At 54.6% G+C, this 26914-nt stretch overlaps 1 protein-coding gene and 1 non-coding gene across 2 annotated transcripts; both read right to left on the bottom strand.

Moving 5' to 3' along the window:
- Positions 1-1072: 1072 nt before the first annotated feature.
- BCAP31 (B cell receptor associated protein 31) lies at positions 1073-26886 on the bottom strand. Its single transcript, XM_031446501.2, has 8 exons — positions 26786-26886; positions 25624-25759; positions 23933-24033; positions 19766-19913; positions 4379-4514; positions 3395-3518; positions 2555-2655; positions 1073-1457 (listed from the first exon to the last, which is right to left on the bottom strand). Exons 2-8 carry the CDS (start codon positions 25713-25715, stop codon positions 1419-1421), a joined length of 741 nt encoding a protein of 246 aa, XP_031302361.1. The 5' UTR covers positions 25716-25759; positions 26786-26886; the 3' UTR covers positions 1073-1418.
- Positions 21045-21151, bottom strand: LOC116151156 (U6 spliceosomal RNA). Its single transcript, XR_004134932.1, has one exon. It is a non-coding gene; the product is annotated as a U6 spliceosomal RNA (small nuclear RNA).
- Positions 26887-26914: the final 28 nt, after the last annotated feature.

Here is a 26914-nt window from a genome sequence, read left to right as displayed (position 1 = left end):
ACTTTGGCCTGCAGAAGTTCAAAGAAGGGTGAGCTCAGGGAGCTGAGGTAGTCAGGGAACACTTCCTGGAAAAGTGGGACTAGCCCTCAGCCTTGGCATAGCAACCAGAGGGCGTCACCTATGGGCTCCCTCCCCGGCAGACACCACCTAGCAGGCTGCTTGGAAAGAGGCGGCACCCTCAGGAGAAGGTGGGGAAAGGACACTGGCAGAGGGAGCCACCAGCCTGGGCCTGGCAGAAGGAGCCGGCACGCAAGGCTGGCTGTCAGCACCAAAACACCCGTCTTCAGGCGCCCTGTCATTCTACCCACCCACCATCTGCGAGGCCAGCAGAGGACGAGCGGCCCAGGCCCCTGTCCCAGGCCCGGTGCTCAGGCGGGCCCTGAGCACTAGGCCCTGCTCAATGGAGGCCACCTGCCAAAACCAGCCTGGGAGGCTGCCGAGCGGGAGCCCACAGCAAGAGCAGGCTCGGATCTGAGCAGGGTGGGGCACCAACACGTTTATGGCAGGCGGGGCACCTGATCCATCTAAAGCCCTCCCCGCTGCCTAGCTCTGCCCTGGGCCAGTCGTAGGTCACTGCCAAGGGCGAGTCTCCTCTCTCAGTCAGCATTAGTCAGAGGTCATCCTGCAAAACTCCAGGAGGGGGTGGGGCAGGGAGTGACTGATGGCACACCGCCATGTTCTATCTGTCCTTATGTGATGAAAAGAACCCAGATGAGTCTGCCACCCGGAAGCCCCACCGGTTTACCGCATCTCCCAAGCTCCCCTGGCCCCAGCGGCCAACCCCCAGGGAGACCAACAGGACAGACACGCCCCACATAGCCATAAAGCAGTGCCTTGCCTGGGGAGCAGGAGGCAGAGGGGCAGAGAGGGCAAGTGTGAGCCTGGGCCCAGCCTGGGACGAGGGAGCCTTCAGGGATTAGAACAAACTGAAACTGCCCTGAAGGCCTCCAGAGCAAAGACCAGGGGTCTCTGTCCCAGCTGCCTGCCACGACCTTCCAGGGTGCTCTGGGGCAGGGGGGTAGGGGAGCGTGAGGAGGCCTCCTCGTGGCCTCAGTTATATGCACGCACCACAGACACATCACAACAACCTTTATTGCCCCAAGAGAAACTCTACTCTTCCTGCTCCATCTGCCCTCCTGCAGGACCAGAGAAAAGGGGCCTTGGAGCCCCGAACATCAACACGCAACATAAAGGGGCTCAACCCAGGGGAAGCAAGCCCCACCTCAGCCGGGTTCCGGGTGCCTGCCTCGCTCATCCTGGGTGGGAGCAGGACCCCTATGGAATGCCGGGAGAGCATGAACTGCAAGCATGCAAGGGAACGGAAGCAGAAGGGAGTGAGCCGAAGTACCGCGGGAGGCTGGACTCTCAGGAAGCAGTGAGCATGGGCCAGGTGGCAGCCAACCGCAGGCGGGGAGCCCTCACTCCTCCTTCTTGTCCGAGGGACCATCTACTGCCACCTGGAAAGGGGACAGAAATTGCAAAGCAGAGGTTTGGCAGGGCACACTCCTCCCCTGCGCCTTCTGGCCCCTCCACCCCAGAGGCCCAGCACAGCGCCCCTTCTTCTCCAAATGACAGATGTCCAGATGAGCGAGGGACTGTACCCATCAGCAGCATCCAAAGGTCTGCCAGGGCGGGAGTGGCTCTAACTCTAATGAAGGCCAAGGCCCTGACCCCAGCCAGGGGGCCCAGTTGGAGGCCTCCGCTGTCACTCTTTCCTTACAGCCCCCAAGCCCGCACCAACACCTTCTCTTGGGCCTCACTCGCCCCCACCCTCACACCCACGGCAGCCTCGGCATTTGAGTCGCTTCCAAGTCCTAGTTCAGGATCTTCCCAACTCTGCACACCTTCCACAGGTCCTGCTGGTGAGCCTGCCCCGTACTGAAGTTGTCAGGTCCTCTCTCCACCCTCCGTACTGCCCAAACTGGGGCCGCCAAGCGCTGAGTCAAGCTGTCACAACCCGGCGGCGTTTCCCTGGCCTTCATGTCTGACTGCCAGGCCACCTGAGCCTCCAGGTACAGGTGGTCTGAGCACTGAGACCAGCCCTACAGGTGGCCATGACTGGTCCCTGCTGTCTGGGGGCTGCCTGCAAAGTCCAGAGCTCTTTGTCCCACATCACCCCGCAGCCCCTCCGGAGGGAAGGCCAGTAGCTGGTCCTGGAGTCTCCCTTGCACGTCTCTGTCTAGTACTTGATGGGGCCCTTTGGTGGACCTGAACCAAGTCAGAGGCCCCCACCATGGACTAGGGCTCCTGCTCAAGGGCACTGATGCCGGGCATGAGGCCAGCAAGGCCCACAGTGCAGAGCGCCTTAGAAGGTAGCTGTCATCTGCCAGGCCACATCCCTTTTTCTTGCCTAAGGCAGCTTTCAGCTGCTGGGCCCAGACTGGCACCAGACTCAGCAGCAACAGAGAGAAAAGGGGGGAATGGGAGGGGCAGCACCCAGCCCGCTGCCAGGGCCTCTTCAAAGGGGACAGGTGGGCACCGAGGCTGAGGGACGGGGTGGTGGGGGGTGAGGTGTGTGTGCTTCGTTCCAACAGAGCAGGCTGGGTGTGCCGACCTGCAGCCTGGCGTGCTCCTCCAACAGGCGGTCATACTCCTTGGTCAGGCCCTCAGACTGCTTCCGCATGGCCAGAGCCTCGTTTTCAGCTTTCTCCAGTTCTGGGGATGAGACGTGGTGAAGGGGGGAAAATAAAAAGATGAGTAGGGAGAAAACATCCATTTGCTGCAGATACCAGATGCAGCCATCCCAAACCCATCCCCACGAGGGTGTCTGGGAGACCACTCCTCTCCAGGAAGCTCCTCAGCCAGCTGCCCTGAGAGTCTCCAAGGCAGGGGGGGGCTGGCTGACCGAGCCGGGGAAAGCAGGACACCCAGGACCCCCCCAAGCCCCTTTATTGGAGGAAGCCTGAGTGTTCTCAGCAGGGGTGACTTCAGGGAGGCTGACAGCACAGGACAAACATTCTGAGACTGTTGGGATAAGGGCCGGGCGCAGGGAGCAGAGCTGCAGCCTCAAAGCTGAGAGATGTGTCGGGAGAGGCCTTTGGGAAGGGAAGCAGATAGGAACATCTCAACCAGCTCTGATCCAGCCTCCCAAGCGCCTTCCTTCCCCACCCACCAGGCCCCTGGTGCCGATGCGCAGAGCTCCAGTCCCCGTGCCTGGCAGTGGAGCAGCTGCTCTGGAATTAGCTCCCTGGCCTCTGGGGCTCCTGGGCCCTCCTTGGGGGAACCTCGCCTGGCTGTGTTTGGGCTGGACGATCCAGGAGTCATTCATTTGTTTTCACTCGACTCCTGAGCCTGCACTTGAGTTTATGATTAATACTTCGGCACGAGAGGTGCAGCAGCCCCCGGTGGAGGCTCCAGATCTGTGGGGCTGGGGGGCTCTGAGGACAACGCTCACTCTGCTTGCTGACAGCCAGCTCGTCCTTCAGCCGCTTCAGATCAGCCTTCAGGCTCCTGTTCTCTTCCTCCACCTTCACATCGGAGTCCCTGCCATCCAACTTGACGCCACCAACAACAGCCTCCTAGGAAGAGTGCCAGGGGCCCGGGTTACTCAGGAGGGTGGGAGGGAGTAGGGAGGGACTCCAGCTCCGTCCTCCCCACCAAGCTGTGATTCCTCAAGCTGCCCCGGGCACTCGCCCCTTCGGAAATGTCAGCACAGAACTGGGCCATCACTTGTTCCCAGCCACCAGGCAAAGCCCAGGGCCAGCAGGGCCACCTGCTGCAGCTCACAGGCCACTCGCCCTGCCTGCCCTGGCCCTCAGCCCTGCCTCCTTTCTCAGCAGCTCTTGGAGTCTACCAGTCCATCCAATGACTCAATTTGCTGTCATCTGGGGATTTCTGCCAGTCACCCCCAACTTTGAATGCCCTTCCTTCCTTCCTTTCCCCAAGCTCCACAGCTCACTACGGCCAAAGAGCCCCAGGCTCACCCAACTCTATCCTGCCTCTGAATCCAAGTCCATTCGTCTCCTTCCCAGCTTGGCTCACATATCACCTCCTCTGACAAACCTTCTAGGACTGCCCTGCTTCGGCCCCAGCTGGTAGCAATCCTCGGGAGACCAGGGGTCTTATCTTGCATTCTTCTGTGCTACTTGCCCAGTGTCCCAGCTTGGCCCATTAGGGAACGAGTTTTATCAGCAAAGAGTCTGGCCTGGATGCAGCGGGTAGAGGCGAGAGAGCAGCAAGGGCGCCCCCCGTCTCGCAGAGTCCCCCAGGCCCTCTCATACCATCCCCACCCCGCCCGCCCAGAACCGCCCCTTCACCCAACCGCTTCACTTTTCTGACAAGAGCAGTGTCACACATTTCTCAGTCTGATAGGGTGACGGTGGCCACTGTGGCCCCTGAAGAACGTCACACATGGCAAGGCCAGACAGGCAGAACTCACCTTCTTCAGCTGGTCATTCTCCTCCATGTACTTCTTGGCTGCTTCGCTAGCACTCTCTGCTTGCTTTTTAAAGGCTTCATTAGAGGCCAGCAGCGTGGCCTGCTGGGAGATGAGAGTCACCAGGCGTCTAAGCAGACTACAGTAGTTTACAAAAGGAAAGGAAAAATGAGCAAAAGAAAAACGGCTAGTGCCAACTTCTTTCGGTTCCTCCCACCCTACACCTGCCTCCAGCCTAGACCTGAGCCCACCGGATCGCTGAGGCCACCGAGTGCCATGCCACCGGCATCTGGATCTGGCAACCCAAGGGGAAAGATGGCGCCGGGAGCTCTCCTCCGCCACCAGAATGATGAACAGTGCCTCAGAAAGGCCGCCCGCAGCCCTGGGGCTCCCTTCCAGGCCCGAAGGCACAGGAAAACAGGAGCTACGGCCAAAAGGTCTAGAACCCGGTGCTTTCCGAGTCAGGGCCTCGGCGTGCCAAAGAAGCCACAGTGCCATTTTCCTCACCGTGAGGCCTCGCTCAACAAGAGCAGCTTGTGCCCGAGGGTACCTCCAAAAGACTGGCCGGATCCTGGAGCCCATGGCTGCCCCCATTTCACGAAAGGGAGACTGAGGCTCAGCCGGCTGGGGCAATTGGTCAAGGTCAAGAGCCAGAGACGGACTGTAGCTGGACTGTAGACGCCTGTCCCTCTGACCCCAAGGCCTGAACTGGGAACCACCCCATGTTCTCAGCTTCCAGGGACCCACTCCTCAGGCCAACTGAGAGTGATGGAAATGACTCCTCTCTTCACCCCTTCCCAGATGTAGTCTGCAAGCAGCTGCCAGAGCACAGCTATTTGATAACATTACCACACTGAGGCTTTCTGGGGCAGGGCAGACAGAAAATGAATACTAGGAGCCCAGGTGCACATCTGAGGTCCAGACCAGCCATAAAAGGCAAGCAGGTGGCAGCTGGGGCACACGCCGCTCCATTCCCAACAGCCACCTTGCCCTGAGATGTCGGCCGGCAAGAGAAGAGAGGACGGGGACTCCCTCCACTTGTTGAGAAAGACACAAGCTCAAATGGTCACAGCGAGGCACAGAGGGGTGAGAGGACACTCTGCCCACACACTTGGGACGAGCCTGGCCAGCCATGGCTCCAAGAGAGGCACGGAGTGCACAGAGGCCCCAGGGAAGAGGGGAGGACTCAGTGTGTCCGGGGTATATCCACAACGAAGTGCTCGTCAGAGGAGACAAGGCAGCCCGGGCTGCCTGCTCCCAGCACCTTTTCTGGCCTGTGCAGGGCTCTTGTGGACACCCGCTGCTCAGACAGCACAAGGGGACAAGCGGACGAAGGGACGAGGGAGGGACGAGAGCAAAGGAAGTGCCTGGTTCTCCCTGGCTGGGCCCCGGCAGAGACCCCTCCATGAAGGAGCACTTAGGGGGTGGCTCACAGGGACTGTGAGGCACCCATCACACTTCCTGGTTCAGGGAGAGGCTCCAGGGGCCCCTGTCAGGACGGGAGAGCCAGGCCACTGGTTTCTGGCAGGAGGGAAGAGTTTCCAGTGACATGTGCTCTCTAAAATTAGCGACCGGGACCTCGTGGCCCAGGGCTCAGGTTTCCCTATCTCAGCCCCAACTGCCCACCAGCCTGCCCCCGACTGGGCTGGAGCCTTAGCAGTGGAGGGAGCTCCCGAGTGCCCAGGAGCCAGAGGGAGGCAAGGTGCCTGAGTCACATCGGCAGGGTGGCAGTCACCGGAGGAGCCCAGAAAGAAAGGCAAGTCTGACTGAGCCCTAACCTCGTACGCACAGAGCGCCCAGAGCTCTGAGCTGATCCCAGTGATGTGGGGCAGGCCACTCCTCCCAGCTGGAGACTGGGTGGGGGGAGGGCACGTGTGCCACCTGGCGGACCCAGCAAGCAAAGACGGAGTGGGCAAGCCTGAAGGTGATGCTCCCCACCTCCACCTGCCTCCCCAACAAGGCTGGGCAGGCAGCTGACATGGGCAGGACTCCAGCAGCGCTGTGAGTGACCACAGCTGTCGCCCCAGTTACCCAGGAAGGCTGGGCTTCGGGCAGTGGTGGCAGCAATGACCACAACAGTGCAGTAGAGGCCCAGCTCTCCTCGGTGCCCTCCCGGCCCCGCCTCAGTTATGGAGAACCAGGGCTGCCAACAAGAGCCCGGGCAATCACGCAGAGCCCAGCACAAGAGCACAGGGGCCTGGCGAAACCTCAGCCGGCTCAGTGCCCCAACTTAGGGTCTCCCCTCAGCAAGCGCCTGCAGGAGCCTCCAGGGTAGGTGCACCACCCCCGCCACGTGTCTTTCACGCCAACCCCCACCAACCCTGTCCTCTCCTTTCCTGTTAGACCTGTTCTTCCAACCCTGCCCAAGATTCTGGCTAATTCCTCCCTCCAGGAACCTCACTCCTCAAGGCTCTCCCTTCTACCAGCCCAAGCCCCTCCTCCTCCCCCTCCATTCCTCAACCTACACCAACCTAGGCCCTGCCCTGTCCTTGCCACCCAGCAGGACCACTCGTGCCCTAACCACTTGACTCAAGGAGTCCTAGGGGCACTGGCTCCGTAGCACCTGGCACAACTGACAGGTCACCTCCTCGGGATTCTCCCCTACCCCTGCCTCAAGCAGCCCCCACTGCCCGCCAATCTCATACCTGAGAGGGTTGACCTCAGCCAGAGCCATACACCCAGCCGTCTGCTAACCAGTGGCTCCTGGGTGTTCCCAAGACACACTAGACCGAGCTGGTCCAAGACAGGCCAACTGCCCCGTGCCATGCTGCAGAGGAGGGTGTTCTGATCTACCCGAGCTCTCGGGCCTGCATGCCACCTCAGGCCCCAGTCATCCCTGCATCCAATGGGATAGCCCTCACTGCTTCCTTCCCAGGTGACTTTAACAGTTCCTAGCTGGCCTCCCCCCTCTGCCCCTCCACCGTACAGCTTTCATATCCACGTCCCCAGGAAAGCTAGTGATCTTTCTCCAAGACAATTTGATCATGTCACCACTCTGCTTCGATCCCTCCAATGCCTGCCCACTGCCTTTGGCTGGCACCCGGCCCTCTGCGAGCTGGCTCTTGTCCCTTCACCACCCACATGGCCCTCTGCTCCAGTAACACCAAACCACTGGCTGTTCTGGGAACACGCCGGGTCCCTGCTTGCCTTGTCTCGTGCCACTGCACGTCAGCTGGCCAGTCAGCAACAGCTTCTCCCATTCTCGAGAACTCTTGCCGATGACTCAAGACCCAGCTCAACCACCCCCTCCCCTAGAAGCCTCTCCTGAACCTCCCCTGTCCCCCTTCCAGGTGTTCCTGCAGCAGCCTCCCTCCCTGCCCCTCATCTGGCTGCATCGTTCCTGCCTGTTCTGCTATCATCACCCACACCACATGGTGATGGTCACTGGCTCCTCATCTGGTGGCCCAGCTACAACCGCCTTCAGGCCACGACTACACCTTTGATCTCCAGATGCCCCAAACCTGGTCTGCTTAAAGGGGCCTTGCAGGTAACACACCCACCCCAGCCGCCAGGGGTGAGGCTGCACCAGAGGCCAGGGCAGAATGCGGGCCTGGGGCCCCGGCTCTCCCTGGACTCAGCCTTGCCTCGGCCCAGCCAGTTAGTCGAGCAACAGGGTGACAGGAGACAGCAGTGGGAAGGCGCCATGTCAGCCTCACGCCAGTGAGCCAGCCAGGCTTGTGACCGCAGCGGTAACCGAGGCAGCACTTGGGAAAACACTCATCACCAAAGCCGGGGGCAGAGCCCAGTGCCCTGACCCGAGACCAAAGGGCACCCCTGAAGGGCCCCAGGCTAAGCCAAGAGCAGCACTCCCTAGCAGGGCACGGCTGCCCAAGGCTGCCCCTCACACACTGGGCCCCGCCCTCTCGTCACCCAAGATTCAGCTCCAACGATCCCCCCGCAACCCTCTACCCGTTCCCAAGCACGTTGATGTGCCCTTTTGGTGCCAGTCCCCTCAATGCTGAGTCTCCTCCGGGCCCCAGACCCAGGACAGAGCAGGGCACACAGCAGAAGGTGCTGAGCTTCAGAATCTCCACGTCTCAAGAGCTGAGAGGTGGCAGCCTGCAGAGAAGGCTGATAGACTGCTTTTCCCTCTCCCGCTGGCCACCCTCCATCACTCCCTGCTCCACCGCCCAAGTACTGTCATGCAGATAACTATTCTTAGCTATCCGTTTCTGGACAACAGGTGAGAACCCACGAGCCAAAGGGATTTCCCAAAGGTCCAGAGCTGACAGAGGGGCCCAGGGTCTGGGTTAAATGCACTCTATGACAGAGGGAGAAGTCAGTGCACAAACATAAGAGAATCCAGATGTGTCCCTGGCAGACAAATGCCCTCCCCAGATATCTGAATTCAACTGGGCTTTCTTAGTAAGATGTTTTTGGACGCTGATGGCTCTCATGCTTTTATAAAAGGTTGAGTAAACAAGAGAAGGCCGGAGAAGCAGAGCCAACCATATCAAGTGGCGGAGCTGTGGTTCATATGTGCTTGACGCCAATCCCGTCTCCCTCCTGCGGGCAAACAGCGGGAGGCAGACGTGGACTTAGCAGGAAGCGGGGCAAGAGCCTGGGGAGGGTCCTCCCAAGTCCCAAATGGAATATCCTATGGCTGCAGCAAACCCTTCTGACACTGTGGCCGATCCTGCCTACTTAGCATTTACCAGGCATCTCCAGGGTGCCATGCATGCCCTTGGGTCACTCAGCCCTCGGACCCCATCGTGAGACAACTCCCCTTCACAGAGCTGCCCCTGTGTGAGTGGGAAGCTGGTGTCATAGCGCCACCTGTTGACTACAGCCCTCCCTCAGGCAACGCTCTGCAGGGCAGCAGGTGGATTCTGTGTGAACCTGTCCCAACTGTCCAGGAAAAAACACAGAGGGGGTGGGGTGAGGAGGTGGCCACTCTGGCGAGGAGCCAAAAGCCAGGTGGTGTCCAAGCAAAAGCTTCGGGCAAAGTAGGCCAGTAATAATGGTGGAAACCGCCCCAAGAAATGCTCACCTAAAGAGCCTGGAGTCATGAAACTGAGGAGGCAGGAGAACAGAAAGGATGAGAGTTCACTGAAAAAGACCCAGGGACAATCTTCTGCAGGCTGCCCCAGTCCACCTTAGGAGTACATCACAGCACAGGTGCTCGGCCTTCCTCTTACCCCTCGAGACACTGTAGAGAATGGGGCAGGGAGCAGCACCCTGCAGCAACTCCAGCTGGCAGGCAACCCACCCTTCTATCCTCTGCCCTCTTGAGGTGAAGGGAACCAGCCATCGGGAGCAAGCTGTGTTTGTTTCTGGGGGTTCTGCTCTGTTGCCTTCTTGAAACCAGGTAGCAGAGGGATTCTGCATAAACTAGGGGACAGAGAGCTACCGGAAGAGGTCAGATGACCTAGGTAAAGATATTCTGACACTGAAGCCTGCTGGTGGCCTTCCCGGCTTCTTTGAGGGAGTGAGAGGGAGGGAGTTGTTGCCCTGAGATGTGCCCCGCACGGTACTTGAATCCAAAGGCAGCAAGGCAGCATCTGTTGCAGGCGATGTGCTGGACTCAGCTCAGAGTGCGGGAAACACACCTGGCCCGGGGCAGGAACCCAAATGCAGCAAAGGATGAGCAGTAGCGTCAGCTATGTGGTCTAATACCTAGGCCACCGGCTGCCTTTCCAATTTAAATGAATTAAAACTACATTAAATGAAAACTCCAGCTCCTCAGTCACAGTAGCCACACTTGTTCACAGTGAGACCATTTCCACCCTGTGGATGGACAGACGGTCAGTCGGTCCGTCATTGCTGGTCCCCTCCTAGCTGCCCTCTAATCCCCCACCCTCTGCCTCCAGGCCTCAGAGGCTGGAGTCCTCAGGCCTTCAGAGAAAGAGGCCCTCCTGGAACACCACGCTTCCGACGACCTTGGAACCAGGGAGAACAAACCGCTGTAGGCTTGGCACCTGCTCTGAAAGAGGTTGCTCACCATTTGTTTTTAGAGTGTGAGGAAGAGAATTCTTCAGCCCAGATCAATAGCTGAGCAGACTCTATATTTGAAAAGAAGCTGATGCTGGTTCTGAGGCATGTGAGTCAGTCTTCCCTGGGCTCTTCACAAGCAAGTCCCCCCACCCCGTTATCACAGTTCCCCCTTTATCAGAGCCCCCTGAAGCCCAGCACCCACAGGACGCCAGCCCACTACTGTAGCTGGGGTGAGTTTCGCCTTGGGGCTGAGGACTAGAAATCAAGGGACTTATCAAAAAGACTCGTACCTGGTGCCTAGATCTGAAGCACTACTGTATCTGTAGTCTTAAGAAAATGATAGCAGCTCATAGAAGGATCGGTGGATCAAGGGGAACTAAAGGCCAAAAATCCCTTTCCCTCGTCTTCTAAGGGCAGTAGCTCTCCACACAAATCACTTTATCTTTGGGCTGGCTCCCCGAGCAGTGGGACTTTAAATTAAAACCCCTTTAAGTTACCTTATCTACATATGGATTCTAACAGATGGTAAAAAAGCAAAAACAAAACCTGCAAAGTAATCAGGAAAATATGAACAATCACTAGGGAGTTTATTACCAGGAAGTTAACTGTAAACTTCTTGTAAGATGTTAGTATTTCACAAGATGTTAGTGTGCTTATAATTTTTTTTTTTTACAAAGTCCCTCTCTTTGCAGAGCGGTAAGCCAAAATATTATTTTGCCTGTAAACATGGTATTTGAGATTTGCTTCAAAATAATCCAGAGCCAGGGGAAAATGGAAGTGGGAGCGGAAAAAACGAGACTGGTCAGGGAGATGCTTGATGCTGAAGCTGAGTGCCATCCACGGGCGGGGGTGGGTCTTTTATTCCGCCTCTACGCTTGTTTGCACTTTCTACAATAACACAGTGAGCAGCCGCCTGGGTGACTCCAGCGCACCGCCAGGCCCGAGAACCTCCAGCGTCATCCAACTGGGGGCCCTGGGCCCTGAGGACCCCCTCAGCTTGCCCGTCTCCCACTCTTATTTGACCTCCTCCCAGAGCAGCCCTTCCCCCTCAACCCTCTGCCCTTGCCACAAAAACCATACTCTCTGTGCCACTCTGCTCTGCTGCACCCCGGGCCCAGTCTGGAACATAAGACCCGTGAAGGCCAAGACCAGCCTTCTCTTCCACTCCCTACCTGGGCCTGGCACAGCTTACCACGCAAGAGGGAAAAATCCCACAAAAGTCCATCACGACCCAGTTGGATCCTGATAATAGCTACCGCTTATTAAATACTCCCTATGTGCAAAGCAGAGCACCCTACTCACCCCAGAGGGTTTGGAAGGGTTCCATCCCACTGGTGGCTTAAAAGGGCTCCATCAACTTCCAGTAGACAACCCAGCCCCCAGGTCACTGGCTGTTAAGCAGAGGAACTATGTGGCTGAGCATGGGCAGCTCCACCTCGACTGACCACAGGAACACAACCCAGTCTCAGAGGGGTAAGCAGAAAACAAGAGACAACTATGGACCAAGTTCAGCTCATTACAAGTTGAGGGGCCTCACACATGAGGGTGGACCTCCCTGGGTCTGGATGGTGACCTGACTTTGGTCCTGACCAATGGCATTTTAGCAAAGGCAGAGAAAACAGAGTGTGACTCTGACCGTGCGAAGCCCATGCGGGCCCAGCAGGGGCTGCATGCGCCGAGCTCACAACTCCAGAGGGAGGCCGGCCAGATGCAGGTGCTAAGGCAATGGATGAGCAGTAACACAAGACAGAGCCTGTAACAGGCCGAGTCTGTACCAAACAGTGACCTGCACCACAGCCTTGTCATAGACCAGAGGCCCTCAGTGTGGTGCTGGGACCTCTAGGGGCCCAGACATACTGTGTCTTAACAAGCTCCCCCAGCGTTCCTGCTGTCGGAGCCCAGAAGACCTGAAGAGTTGGGCTTCCAGCCTAGAACACTTGGCATGGCAGTTTGACGGGTCTGATCCGGGCACAGGCCTAAAGCTGTCCCTGTCTGCCCAAGACACTCCATTCAGTCCCTAAGGTGAAGGCAGCACTTAGTGTGTGCGTGGCTCCTGGCGGAGAGACAAGCAGACTAAAGGCGGGGGGCCTGGGTTCCTGTGCCTCACAGGCGGCCGGGGCTCTTGGAGGAAGCTCTCTAGGCCCGCCAGCAGCACAGCAGAGTCTGGACGGAAGTCCAAGGGAGCCCGAAGAGGAGGTGTTGGATAGACCAGCAGGCAAGAGTGGAGGCTCCAGGCAAAGGCCACAGAAATACTCAGGGAAGGGGATCCACATGGCCGGCTCCCAGCACAGGGAGGCTGAAGCAGAGACTGTGGAGGGCTGCAGGGAAGGCCCCACCCCTAAGGGCCTAGGTGCCCAGCCTTTATGCCAAAGGTGCTCTGAAGGCACTGGAAGCAGGTGGTGGAGGATCAGGTTTACATGTCAGAAAGGTCGTGTGAGTGGGGCAGGGTGGACAGGCCAGGCGAGCCAGGCTGGCGGCAAGAAGCCTCCTTCGGATGATGAAAGCCCAGCTGTGGCAGTGGTCCCCCGGACAGGGGGGCGGAGAGGCTCAGGAGGTGAGGTCCCTAGGCTGGGGAATGGGGACAGAGTTTCAGATTTGAAGATAAAAAAAATTCTGGAGGCTGACTGTCCAATACTGTGCATGGGCTCAACACTACTGAACTGCACACTTACAAACAGTTCAGGTGGTCAGTTCGATGTTATGTATATTTTACCACAATTTTTTAAAAACCACAGATAGGAGCAGAGAATTACATGGGCCAAGAAAAGAGGGCAGAATGCCCCTAGGCTTCTGAGTGGCAACAGCTGTTCTCACTCTGTGGCCCAGCGCACAGAGGAAGGAGCCTGAGGACCTGAGAAGGGAGCGAGCTGCCCCACTGCACCCCCTCACTGCCTCCCACTCAGCAGACTGGTGGGGGAAGTGCAGACTTAAAGATGCGATGCTTCCTTTAAACTTGGGGCCCCTTTTCAATTACGAGGGTTACTCAAGCCTCCCCACTGCGTGCTCCCGACCCCGGTGCCACGAGGAACCAGTGCCAGCGCAGCCTGTCTCCCAGGCACTCTCTCCCTCTGTGGCCTTGTCCGCTAACCTGCCTTCTCTCCCTGAGTCTTCTCCCTCCCTGCATCCGCTTTCACATCGCTCTGCCCCACTTACAGGGAGTGGCCACTCCGTCAGCACCTCCCTCTGGCCCATCCCTTGACCCCTCCTTGACACTGCCCCTGCCCTGCAGCACACCATCCTACTGACCAGCCCCTCTGGCCCCCTGCCCTGGCGCGTGTGCACGTGGGCCAGCAGTCCTCTGGATCCGGCCACACTTGCCACTCTGCAGGCGCCCATAGCAGGCAGAACCGCCACCACCTCAGCCTCAGGGGCTTGGCATCCCCACTAGTTCCTCCCATTTCTCCCATCAGCACCTCTCAAAGTTGCCCCCTGGCCACCCTTGCTGCCGCGCCCTGGTTTGGGCCATCAGCACCTCTTAGTCCAGCGACCTCTGACTTGGCCCCCCTGCTCCACTCCATCCTAGGCACTGCTACCAAATGTGAACACCCAACTCTGGTGGGGATGTAGCACCCCTGGAAAAGCTCAGCGCCCTACCATATGGATGTCAGGTACAAACTCCAAAACTGCCATTCAAAACCCTCACCCTATCTCCCGCCACTCCTGACCCATCCACCTTGCTCCTCCCACCCTTCCCCAAACAGCCTCCTGGGGTTCAGGGACTGAGCCAGTACCTGCCAGTGAGACCGGGGCAAGCACAGATGAGAAAGAGAGAGATGGTGAGAGGGGCACAGATGCTCTGAACAGTATTAGGAGGCCGAGAGGAGCTTTTTCCCTGTTTACGGTGTTGGAAACATGGGGAGATGGGCCTGATGTTCACCAGTGGGGAATTGGTTAAACACACAAGAATGCTGGAAACAGATGGTTTGTCCTAGGACGTTCATGAACTTAATGGAAGACCCAAGTTCCCACGTGGTAGTTACAGCCTGCCCCTGATTTGAAGAAGTGTGTGGATGCTGTAGGGCAAAGAACCCAGGCGTTGAGGTCCTTTCATTTTAAGCCTGGATTCTCAGCTCTGCTGATGATAAGCTCTGGGAACTGGGTTCTCTGAATCTCAGTTTCTTCTTTGCAGAGCTGCTGCCAAAATTAACATGTGCCTGGTACACAGAATGCTTAGCAAGTGGTAGTTGCTGTTAGGCATAGAAAAGTCTAGAAAGATATTTAACAAAGGTGTGTGTCGACAGTGATTACATTAACATTTTAGAGGACTTACTTTCTTCTTTGTTTATTTAGAGCTCCAACTTCCTCCAACTGCTATGTACTACCAGATGACTTAACAATCTTTGGATGTACGAAAGGGACTGAGAGATTAAAGTGATTCAACTCCCAAAACTAAACACTAGTGAGGATGCCATAGATCGTGTACTTGATCCAGGCACCTTCCTACCAAAATCCAGGTAGTAACTACTCGGGGAGAAAGAAGCCAACGATCCAGTCTACACGGGAGGTAGGCTGTAAACCTACCATCTGGCACAAACAGCTCACACCAACGCAAACAAGCTGGCATCTGAACAGGGGATCAAAACTAGACGTGGGCTTGGGCTTGGCCACTTAGAACCTGTGGCCACTCCACCCCTCCTGAGCTGCCATTTTCCATTTACAAAGGCCCCCGCAATCAGGAAGGGTCATTAGTCCTTACTGATTTAAAGCCAAACCCGAACCCGAACCCGAACAGCTCGCTCACGCTCGCTCGCACGCCCGCATGCGCGCGCGTGCACACACACACACGGTCATGTGGTCATCCAGTCTCCAAAACCAGCCCTTATTTTAAAAGATGAGAATACTTAGGGCCAGCAGGGAAAGATGCTGACCCAAAGCTACACAGCTGCTGGAGTGACAGCACTGGCCTGGGGACTCATCTCCTGACTTCTGATTCCGCATCTTCCTTCCGCCGCTGCCAGCCCTCCCAAGTGCCAGCGCCCAGGCTATCTGAAGGTGAGCCGTTGTCCTGCACCCTGTGACGTTCTGGGCACCCCTCTGCTCTAATTCTTATGCGGTGTGGTCTCCCCCAACTACTCTATCTCATTCTTTCTGTGGCAACAACCTAGCACTGTCTCACGTAGAGCAATGCTCAAATGCTTGTTGAGCTAAGACCGTGAGTGGGACCCCACAAAACAATTCTAATACAACCAAACTTGACCCAGCAGTGAGAAAAACAGAGACATCTCTCACTCTTTCACACAGGTTTGTACACAGCTAACAAGAGCTAGTGGTTCATTTGCAAAAGAACATGCACAAAAGTTCAGAGGAGTGCATCAGCAAAGACACGTAGAACAAAAAAGGGATTGAGCCATGTAGGGCAGACAGCATGTGCTGACAGATGAGAGAAGGCGTTCTTTGAAGTTCTTCCCAACTCCAAGGTAGATGTCACATGGTTTCTGAAAGAACCAGGTATGTGAGGAGAGCAAGAGATACTCTTAAGCGTTTTATATGCACTTGACCGCATCCAGGCCTAGGTGAATTCCATCCCAGGCAGTAAAGCCCCACAACGCAACCAGAACTGCTGGCCGCCTGTGACCTCTGGGGTTGTGCACGTGGGGAGATGTGTCATAGCAGCGCCATCCAGGCGCCAATGTGCAAGAGGCACTGCCAGCTTGTCAAAACACAGGCCCTCAGCAGCAGGCCAGGGACAGACCCAAGGGTCTGCATTTCCGACAAGACCCCAGGTCTGGCCAAGGCTGCTGCCTACAGGCCACACTTCGAGCAGCAAGGTGCCAGGGGACTAGGACACCATCAATTGATCTCCAATGGTTAAAAAAAGAGAAAAAAGGAAAAAAAGGATATTACGTGCAGGAAGACAGACTAGAAATCACCAATGTTGAAAAGTGGTTTCTTAATAGTAAAAACTTCAAACCAGCTCACATATCTGTCAGCAGAGAACCGGGTAAGCACATGATGGTCTCCTCACATGACAGAACACTACACAACCATTAAGAACAGGAGAGGTCTGCGTGAGTCATTTGGAAAAACTGCCAAGATGTATCATTGCGTGAAAAAGGCAAGTCCAAGCAGAGCAAAACACCCATAGCATTTGTCAGAGAAAAGTTTTATATATGTAAAAGATTATTTTTAAAAGTTCAGGAACATCCTCTGGGGACTGAACTACAGGGCACTCACTCTCTCACCAGACATTTAAAGTTTGGGAGCAGATATAACTCTTATAATCAGAATAACAAAAATGATAGCTTTGTTCTAAGAGTGTTTCCCACAAGCTGCATGTGGCTATCAGGTTTGGACAAGAACAGTTCTAGGGCTAATGTCATACACAGAGAGAAGTTCCTCAAGGGCCACAGCCACCATACAGGATCTGACCCCTAGACTAGGGAGGGAGGAGCATATGATCTTAGAAAATTCTAGAAACAAACAGATCATTTGTGGGTAACTGGGGAATCCACTGATCCTTGGGGTTACTGATTCTTTCTCCAGGAAATCACACAAGACCAACCTCATGTCCCTTTCTGATCAGCTCCTGGATAGGGACACGGGAGGGTGTGGCAGGCACAGCAAGGCATCTGGCGCTAAGATGGAGATGGAATGACTGCACGGCTGTGGGAACAGCCAGGCACAAGAAGCTACTCCATGTGACGTGTTTAAAACGGAATTCTATGAAGCCTTACATGCCTGTCAAACGAGAGGCCACAGCAAAGTGGGGGAGGCAGCTAGTCCGATAGAGCACAGGGCGGGGCAGCAAGAGCACCTGGGACCAGGGCCCACTCACCCCGTTCTCACGCCGGCCACGCGTCCTCTGGGAACAGCGCAGGTACAAACGGCAACGGCTCTTCTTTGAATTCATCATAGGTTAGAAAGGAGACTGCCAACTGCTCTGCACCCTGACTGTGCTGGTGTCTTTCTGCTCTGCCTTTGTCAGGCATTCACAGAACTGGACACCAACTTGTGCTATGTGCCAGTTTTAACAAGTCAGCTACAGGAATTAGGCTGGAACACCTGGCAGCACAGTGCTGCAGAGAGGGCTGAGCTGAACACACACATACTCGTCTGGTACACCTGGCTACCCACTGTCCCCTGGCCCACTCAGATAACATCTGCCCTGGAGGTGTCCTTCTGGAATAGAGCACAGTACATGGGGGATAAACACCACTCCATCTTCCACCACTGTGACTACTTCTGAATTTGCAATCTGAAGTTCACCAGCATCTCTCAACAGGTGGGGCCCCAAATGCCACCCTGCAAGTAGCACTGGCCGATGCTGAGCAGGGCAGAGCTGGTGCCTGCAGCCTCCAGTAGAGGGCGCTAATGCTCACAAGCCTGGGCAGCAGCTCTGCCACTGAGTCCTGCTAAGCAGCGGTAAAGCACAGCCCCAAGTCTTCCCCCGATCCTGCTGCCCCCGTCTCCACTGCCCTTTATGAACCTACACCCATGTTTGCAAATGCATCCGTGCTAAACACTCTCGTCTCGTTCCAGTCGGTCTCCTCAGTGAACACGTCTAGATGGCGTGGATCCTGAGCAGCAGCTTACCTACCCAATGTTCAATTCCTCCCAGAGCCTGTTTCTCCCTGCATCTGCTGGCCACAACAAAGGTCCTCAGCAGAGATACACTGAGCAGGCGAGGCGTGGAGTGCGAGCTCCTGGGACCTCTGTTTGGATGGAGCTGATCCATGTAGCAGCCACTCATGGAGTAAGGACCCTGCCAACTACACTATCATGCCAAAGCCCTACCCGCACTTCAGCATCCAGTCCACAAGCATCAAATCAGAGGCTGGCAAACATTTTGCTGAAAGTCCATACATGCTATGGACAAAAGGCAGGGATAAGACTGACAGAACCTGTTTCCTAAGAATTCACAGTAGTTGCCAATGATCGCTCTCTCTTCTCTGAAAGCATGCAAACTACTTTTTTCTGGAATACGGTTAGAAATCAAAGTCAGAGCAGACCCTCTCCTTCAGCTATTTCCTCACCTACACTCTCCCTCCTTTGGAAACTGGGATGCTTGCCCATCTGCAGTCTTCCAGAATATCTCCTACCCGGCAATTCCGCAAGGACTGGCAATTCTATCTGCAAATGATCTCAAGAGCCTCTGGACATAATTTCATCAGTCCAAGCAGAAACTAAGTCACCTGGAGAAGCAGGGCACAACACTATCCCCCTGCCCACCTGAAATTTCAGTTCTCTCCTCCTCCCAGTGCTTCCTTTCCCTGTTTCCTTACTTTACACAGAAATACCAAAGGGACTGACAGTCTCGTCCCTATTCTTAAAGCTCGCTGTGCATCTCTGCTGCAGTCCTCAGTTTCCTTTCTGCCCTTCCTACCACCCAGGTGAAATCTAAGCTTGCCGCTGCAGTTTCTTTCTCCACCCTCTGGCTCACTTGCAGATGGACTCAGAACTCTTTTGTTTTTGAGCCTCAGTCCTCTGAGCCTGCTTCCCTTTCAGTCTCAGACTGCATGATCGTTACTTCTCTTTTGGAACTTCCCGAAACCCTAAAACTCTAGGTATGTTCCACCCCCTCCTAGCCATCTCACTTCCTGACACTCAGAAGTCTGAAGACAGCATGCCCGCATATCAGTTCTGTGATGAAACACATCCCCTTGGAAAGCCCTTTCCAGGTCCACTCCCTGCCACTTTCCAACTCTGATCCAGAGAGGCCAGGCTCACCTGGGCAACTGACTTTTTTTCTGAAAACCTGAAAGCCAGACAGCCATTCCAATGCCTAGTGAAGAAGGATGTCCAGGTGACTAGAGGTAGTGAGACCAGCCCAAGAACCCACACTGACCCTGCTTCTAAGTAACCTCATGGTGAGCTTCTTCCCAATAGCTCCTAGCTCCAGAATCCCTCGGCCTGAGCATAATGTCTTATTCCCTGCCAGTCAGCACCCTTGACAACAGCCAGCACCTGAACCCCAACCCCGGCCTGATCAGAACCCCTGTGAGCAGAAGGCAGCAAACAAGCCCCCAAGCTCCAACAGATCACATACTCCTGTGACTGACAGGTCTACATCTGGGAAGGCCCTGGGGACAGGGTCAGTCTCAGCCCCTTGGTGCCATTTCTGCCCACTCTTCTCAGGACAGGACCCCATACACAAAGAGCCCCTATTCAATTGGTCCCTTTTACGCAGGGCTGCAAAGGGCCTCTTCCAGAGGAGGGAAACACCTGGCACTGACTTCACTCTACACACAGAGAGGGACCCGTAACACGTTTACCCTAAAAGAATGTGAGGCCTGTTATGGCACAGCCGAACTTGGTCCTCTGACCTTCTGGTCAGCCCTCTCCCACCTCCATGCAGCCTCTGGAGGTCAGCATAAAACCAGGACGTCTCTGGAAAAACTGTATGGTTCACCTAACAGAGACAGGGCCTCCAATTCAAGGCCACAGACTTCGACTGAGGAGTCGAAGTCACAGGCCAGCCCACAGATCCCTTTCACAGCCCTCACCCTCCCCACTCACAAGGACAGGAGCAAGGAAAAGCCAGCAATGTAGAGATTCCTCTGGGCGCGGAAGAGCTTCATGTGGAAGTGCTCCACAGCCCCGGGGTTGTTCTGGAGGTTCACCCTCTCGGTCACGCCGTCATACTTCCAAATCTCGCGCACAGCATCTGTGGCAGGGAGGAAAAGACACACAGGCGTTTAGCCCCACTCAGACAGGACCAGGCCGTCCACGTGAGACAGGAGCCTGAGTCGCATCAGCCTGGCTTTGCTAAATCTGTCCCCGGTTACCCACTTCTACACACCTTGGGGGATGCCTTGTAGGAAGCTCTGCCCTCAGACCTGCGCACTCCTCCAGCTTTTTCTCACATCACCGCCGGGCCCGTTCTACCCAGGCCACCAGCTTGCTCCCCCGTCAAGATGCTAACCCGATCTGAGACATTCCTAGCAATGGAGGCAGCTCCCCTTTCCCATGGTGCCCCCAACGTCTGGTTCTATTTATCTCAAACTGGGCTAGCCATCGGCCACCCTACTGAGAAGCCAGGGTAGTCCTGTTTATAGAAACGCTTGCTAAGGAGGCACAAGCCGCCTGGGCGTCAAGACTGGGAGAATGCCTGCTAAAGATTCAAGGGTTTTAATTTCTAAGCTTTGTAAAAGATTTTATTGTTTAAACCGTTTTTGCGGCAGTGGGGTGTACCTCAGTGGTAGAGCACATGCCTAGCATGCACAAGGTCCTGGGTCCAATCCCCAGTACCTCCATTAAAAAGAAAAACGTTTCATTCTCATTACAAAAGAAATTAACACTCAAAGGTTCAAACATACCAGAAATGCAGCAAGAGAATCTCACCACATGATCACCTCCAACAGAACAGGCAACATGTGGCCAGCTTAGCTAAAGCACTCATTTTCAGTCCCATTACCGAACGTTATTTTCTTTGTAATGTACAAATCTGAAACTACCCAGATTACAGGTTTATTGTCCGTGCCCTCCCCCAATTAGACTACAAAGGTGGAAATCTCTTCTATGACACCCCCAGGGCCTAGCACGGTTCTGGGCGTGCAGGGGGCACATGAATACTTGCTGACAGGCAAACAGCCTGTGCCTGCCGTACAGTGCTCCACTTCACACGGACGTTCATATCTGTGCGTCTGTCCGCAGAGGAGAAATGGAACCAACCCAAAACTACTGCTTCCCACCCCAACCCTGAGATGTCCTTTTTTTCTTGATTGAAGTACACTGATTCATAACATTATGTAAGCTCCACGCGTACAACACTATACTTCTGTATACCCTACAGCGTGCTAACACAGAACACTTCACAAATCTGCACATCATCCTTGCGCAGGGGGCATACTAATCATCTTTGTATCATTCCAATTTTAGTATATGTGCTGCTGAAGCGAGCACCTGAGATATCTTTTTAAGTCCATATGCCAAGATCTACCTAAAGAGGGCTCTTAATGGACCGACGTGGAAGAGGGGCAAAGTACGGCTGTATGGGTATTGTTCAGCTCTTAATTTCTGGTTTGAGACTGCTTTTTTAAGCTGATCTTACATTAGGCAAATCTGCCTCCCCTCACTGGTAGCTTTGTGTTAAATCTGAATCAGGAAGCAAGCACTCTCCCAACACTGTTATCAGGGATATAAACCAGGACAACAGTATTTGTTATGGACTGCATGTTCCTGGTCCCCCAAACGCCTACATTGGCATCCTATAGCCCCCAATGGGATGGTATTAGGAAGCGGGGCCCCTGGGAGGTGATTAAGTCAGGAGCATAAGGCCCTCGTGAGTGGGATTCCTGTCTTTAGAAAACAGACCCCAGAGAGCTCCCTTGTCCCTTCCTCCATGTGAGGACACAGCGAGAAGGCAGCCATCTATGTACCAGGAAGAAGGCCCTCACCAGACACTGAATCTGCCCGCACGCACCTTGATCTTGGACTTCCTGCTTCCAGAACTGTGAGAAGTAAGTACCTGTTATGGAAGCCCCTTGTCTTGTCTGTGGTACTTTGTTATAGTAGTTCAAACTAAAACATAAGATTTTAAATGTTCATACGCTTGGATTCATCAACTCCACCTCTCTGAATTTATCCTACACGATTTGCATATATGTGCAATGATATGAGGATGCCTATAAAGAATGAATTAAATTACACTCTAACCACATGATAAACCACTACACAATCAATAAGACTGCTGTAAAAAAAATGTGTACGATACAGTTTAAGTGGAAAAAGCACAATCCAAAACAGTGTGCACTGTGATCTGAATCCAAGCCAAAACAGTATGTACTATTTTAACGAAGATGTCAGTATAGAAAATGTCTGTGGAAATATTACACGAACTCTTAATGACAGTTACCTATGGGATGTGTGATTACAGGGGACTTTAACTTAATAGGTTAAACTTGTGAGTTGTTAAAGATGTATTATTTTTGTGATTGAAAAAATAAACAAACCCGCCCCCATGTTTTCTCATACTGCCTTCTGCATCCAGAAACCCCAGCACCTTAAGGACCACCTCGGCTGATGGCATAGAGCAGACTGGGGGTGGGGGCGCTGAGCCAAACTAGCCAAGTCACCCAGCAGAGTGCTGCCCTGCATCAGGCCCCCAGTCCAGGACAACTGACCCTGGACCCTCATCAAGGCCATTCCCCAGTCAGATATGTCCCAGGGCCCTCCCAGTGAAGGCTAGGGGCCAGCCAGGGCTATAGCTTCTACCTGGTTATGTTCTGCCACTAGTATCTGCTACTGGCTAACACATATAGACAGAAGCCTCTGCAGGCCTCTCTCGCTTATGCTTTTTACCATTAGGACAGGAAGCAGCCTGTCATCACAGCAGAATTGTCTCTCTAGAACTTCCGAGCAGTCCCCTAACCCCAGAAAAGAAGAATGGGTTCTGACCCACTCCACCATACTAGGAAATAGGGAGCTTGTGGAATCTGGTTTGCAGAGGGGCAAGGCCCTGAGTGAATACCCCCAGCACGGTCCCTCCCCACCCAAATTCTTCCCCCCCACCAAAATCAAAAGCATATACACTTGGTTCCAGAACTCTGCAGCCTGGCTTTTCACACTCAGGGGAAGACGCGCATATTCCCCACCTGCTCTGGACTCAGAGGCCACTCAGAGAGAAAATCCTGATCAGAAAGAGCTGCCTCTTGGGACTTTGCCAGGTATTTCAAGAACAGGGAAGTGTGTGGGCAGCTGGCATCCACTCTACACAGCTGGGAATGGAGAGGCCGCACTTTGCCTGTTCAGAGGCAGCCCTGCCTGAGCATATCCCATCAGGCCCCTAGACATGAGGAGAAAAGCCTAATGCTGCAGCTGGTGGGTGGGGCCGTACACATTCCCCTGAACTATGGCCCCCTGGCTTCCCACCTCCTGCCACATTTCTGCTGGGGGCTCAGGGAGAGGGGACTGCTCTGACCCTAAGCAGGCATCAAATCTTGGAGACAGGATTGCTGTCTGTAGCAGAGCTGAGCCAACACTTTGGAGTCTAAACAGGGGGACATATTGATCACTCACCACAATAAAACGCATTTAACAGCCAGATGAGAGCTGTATTGATTCCTCTGGTCTCTAAACAATCCCTGGCCCCATCCCTGTTTATCTTTCAAGCTCCTGCTGGTGTGTACCTCAATGCAGGGTTTATAGAGCTCCAGAGCTGGAAGGACTTGGAAAGACCTGAAGTCAGACCCAAATCCAGAGAGATCTGGGATTTGCCCCCTAGATATGCTACCTCTCAGGCCCCCCATGCTATAGGACATGGTAGTTTCCCTCCCAGCTAGGTTCCTTGTCTACTTGGTCGCTCAGTCCCCCTATTCGTGGCCTGTTTCAGGCATTGAGGGAGAGACTGGTGCTGCTAAGTGCCTGGAAAGCGGCGCTACTTAGACCCAGGTCAGCACAGGCCAGTTAGCTTCTCTTGTTTCAGCTCTGGAACGATCTGAGGTGATCATCACAGGGCACACAAAGGCTGCTGGTCAAAGTCAAGGCCCTGCCAGCAGTCAGCAGCACCATCTCTGTGGATAAAAGGAGCCTCTTCCCCCAAGAGAAAGACAGGAGCACTTAAGTGGTCTGTCTCTGAGAAGCCAAAGGTGTACACTACTCAGGGAACGTGGCATGGGGCTTTGCAACAGAGGTCACCACAAAGGGTCTAGGCCAGGTAGCTGCCCTCAGCCACAGCTCACTCACCAATGACCAGCAGCACGAGGATGACAATGAGAACCACAAAGAAGGTGTTGCCATAGCTCACCACCAATTCCACAAGGCGGGACTTGAAAATCTTCTGCCATCTGTGAAGAAGAGAAAAAGGCTAAGGCCTGAAGAGAAAGAACACATACTTTATTTATTTATTTTTGGAGGTACTGTGGATTGAATCCAGGACCTCCTGCATGCTAAGCATGTGCTCTACCACTTGAGCTGTACCGTCCGCCCCAGAACACACACTTGGGATCCAGGGCCCTGAGAACAGACATCGTTTCACACTCTTCTCCAATGGCCACATACCCTACACAGATTCAGCCTTGGCTGCCTGCAACTTTCTAATTTTTGACATCCGTTCAAGAGTGTTATAAAGGAAAAAAAAAAAAAAAAAGCACGTCTGTGCATAGAAATTTCTAGAAAACCAGTCTTAAAGACTGGTAGTCTCTGAGAAGGGAAACAGGAAACTTACTTTCCCCTATGTAGTACCAAAATGCTTGCAACCACATTATTTCTTTAAATTGTTTTCCCATGTGACCAATCCTGGTTCATCTAGACTCCCACCACCCCAGATTATTATGAAGCAGACCCCAAACTTCCCTTCATTTCCCTCCACAAATACTTCAGGATATAGCTCTATCAGAGAAGAGCCTTAAGAAATAGTTAACACAATCACAACACCATCACCAGGCCTCAAGAAAATCAACAAGAATCCCTTCTTATCGGAGCCAGGATTCCAAAGTCCAGTTGCTACAATTATTTTTTAATAGTTGGTTTGTTTGAATCCCAAGAAGATTCTGATTCTGCATTTAGTTGATAAGTATCTTAAATCTCTCTTACTCTGTAAGCTCCCCCCTTCTTGTGCCCTCGTATTTTCTCTCCCAATTTACTTTTGCAGAAACCAAGCTGTTTGTCCTACAAAGCTTCCCAGGTTGCAGCTCCAAGGGGCCTCTGTTTCTGCATTTCCTGTGAACTATATGAGGTACGTGAACAGATTTAGATCCGGCTTTTGTCAAGAACATTTCTTAGGCGATGCTGTATACTTTGTATTCTATAGCATCAGGGGTCAGAATTTTTCATTTAAAAAGTTTTCCAAAAAATACCTGTGAAAACACAGCCTTATTTGTCATGTTCTAATTTAAGTCCAAATGTTTCTTATATGTAATTAAAATCAATTTTCAATTAACTTTTCACAGGTTCTTGGTTCATTTAAAAGAAACATGGCTACAGCCTTCAGAGGCTGAGTAATGCTCATGAGGCCACTATGTACGCAATGCCAGTGCGACTGTTAGGACAGAAGTCAGCCAATCAACAACAACGCGACCCACAGCGCAAGCCTTCCAGATCCCACAATGCCATGCCCTGACCCCCAGGGACCCAAAGGGAGGCCAGAGGGCATCATTCCCAGAACCATAACTAGGTCTTCTCCCCTTTGGGACATTCTGAATACCCGAAGGCAGAGTGCCCAGGAAAGGAACTCAGCAAGATGTGACAGAGCAGAGCTGTGGGGAGGGTTGGCAACAGTAAACACAACCCTTGCCACCCCCACCCGACAGGTTCTACTTGTTTCTGTCTGGCCCCAATTCCAGGGTCCACCGACTCTGCATCCATAAGCTACAGAGCTCAGAGCTGGACAACAGCTGCCCACTTGCTTGCTTGCCTACTTGCTCCACGGGGCATACCTTTTGGGAGAAATGAAGGGAATGCAGAGCAGCAGCACAGCAAAGACCTCTGCATAGAGGAAAGTGGCAACTGCAGTCCACTGCAGACTCATTCTGTTGCTAGAAGCTTTCCAATAGGGTGATGTGAGCTGGTTTCCTGACAGCACAGAAGGAACAGGAGGAGTCATGAGAGCTGGGCAGTCACTCTACCCGGCCCCCTAGCACTTCACCTCAGAGCCTTGAAAGCACCTGCTGAAGCGGGGCTCGACACAGCAGGGATGCTCGACCAATAGTGCTCAAAGGCCCGGCAGTCTGTGGGGCCTTCGGGATGTGAGTTAAGAAATCCAGAGTCACCTTTCCGACAACGCCTTTCCCCGTGGAGTTCAGGAGACTTCTCACACTTGTTTAAATGGGAAAGGGTTTTCAATGCAGAAAGTTACGTAGACAGGAGGAGGTTGTCGACATCCATCAGGCCTGCTCCCTTCCCAGCCCAGAGCAGCTAGCTCTGCGCAGAGGCGCCCAGATCCCTGCCAGCTCCTGGCGGCACTTTTACTTCCTTCAAAGCCGCGGCGCCCCCATCCCTCCGGAGAACCAGGAGGGCCTTCCCTCCCCAGCCCTTCTAACGGGGCCCAGAGAAAATCAGCGACTCCTCCTGGGGCAGGAGCAGGAGCTAAAAGGCCTTCCTACTACCGCGTCTCAACTCCGAAGGGGTGGAAGGGCTCGGGGGACCTCAAACAGCCCACAAGAGCGACTCCTAGAGGACGGGAGTCGGGGCCAAGAAGACACGCAGGTCTCGACCAAACACCTCACGGCCCCATCCAGAGAAAATTCTAGAAGAAGCTGTCTCCTCGGAACCCAGAGGAGCCCCTCCCGGCAGCCTGGGTCGCCCACAGCGCCTGCCCGGCTCCAGAGGACCTCCGACGTGGGCCCGACCCGGTACTCTCTCCCTAGTCCCACCCCGGCGGCTCCTCTGGGTGGACTTCGTCGTCGCCCCTAGCCCCCGGAGCCCAGCTCCACCCGCCGCCGCCCCGACTTCCCTCCGTCCGGCCCTGCCCCCGTACTCCTCGCTCGGCCCTCGGCCCGGCGCCCCGGGTCCCGCCGAGACGCCCGCCGCTCCCCCTCATCGAGGAATCGGGGGACCTCGGCGGCCCAGTAGCCCAGCCAGGCGCGGGGGCCCGCTCACCGAGTTTCTCACAGCCAACCGCGCACGCCTCGTCGCCGCCAAACTCTCCCACCACAACCCCGGCCCCGCCCCTTCCCCCGAGGCCGGAACCGGAAGCTCCCACCGGGTCCCGTCCCGCCCCCAATCGCC

The sequence above is a fragment of the Camelus dromedarius genome, chromosome X, assembly GCF_036321535.1.
Source record: "Camelus dromedarius isolate mCamDro1 chromosome X, mCamDro1.pat, whole genome shotgun sequence".
NCBI lineage: Eukaryota > Metazoa > Chordata > Mammalia > Artiodactyla > Camelidae > Camelus > Camelus dromedarius.
Note: the sequence above shows the minus strand (reverse complement) of the source record. Positions and strands in the feature narration are given on the sequence as shown.

Bases quoted from the DNA above. Each gene is read 5' to 3' on its own strand.
- BCAP31 (XM_031446501.2), bottom strand. From the start codon at position 25,715: ATGAGTCTGCAGTGGACTGCAGTTGCCACTTTCCTCTATGCAGAGGTC. The intron at 3,519-4,378 runs GTGAGTTCTGCC...CACTCTTCCTAG, and splicing joins AGAATGACCAGCTGAAGAAG to GAGGCTGTTGTTGGTGGCGT. The intron at 2,656-3,394 runs GTGAGCGTTGTC...TCTCATCCCCAG, and splicing joins GCTGGCTGTCAGCAAGCAGA to AACTGGAGAAAGCTGAAAAC.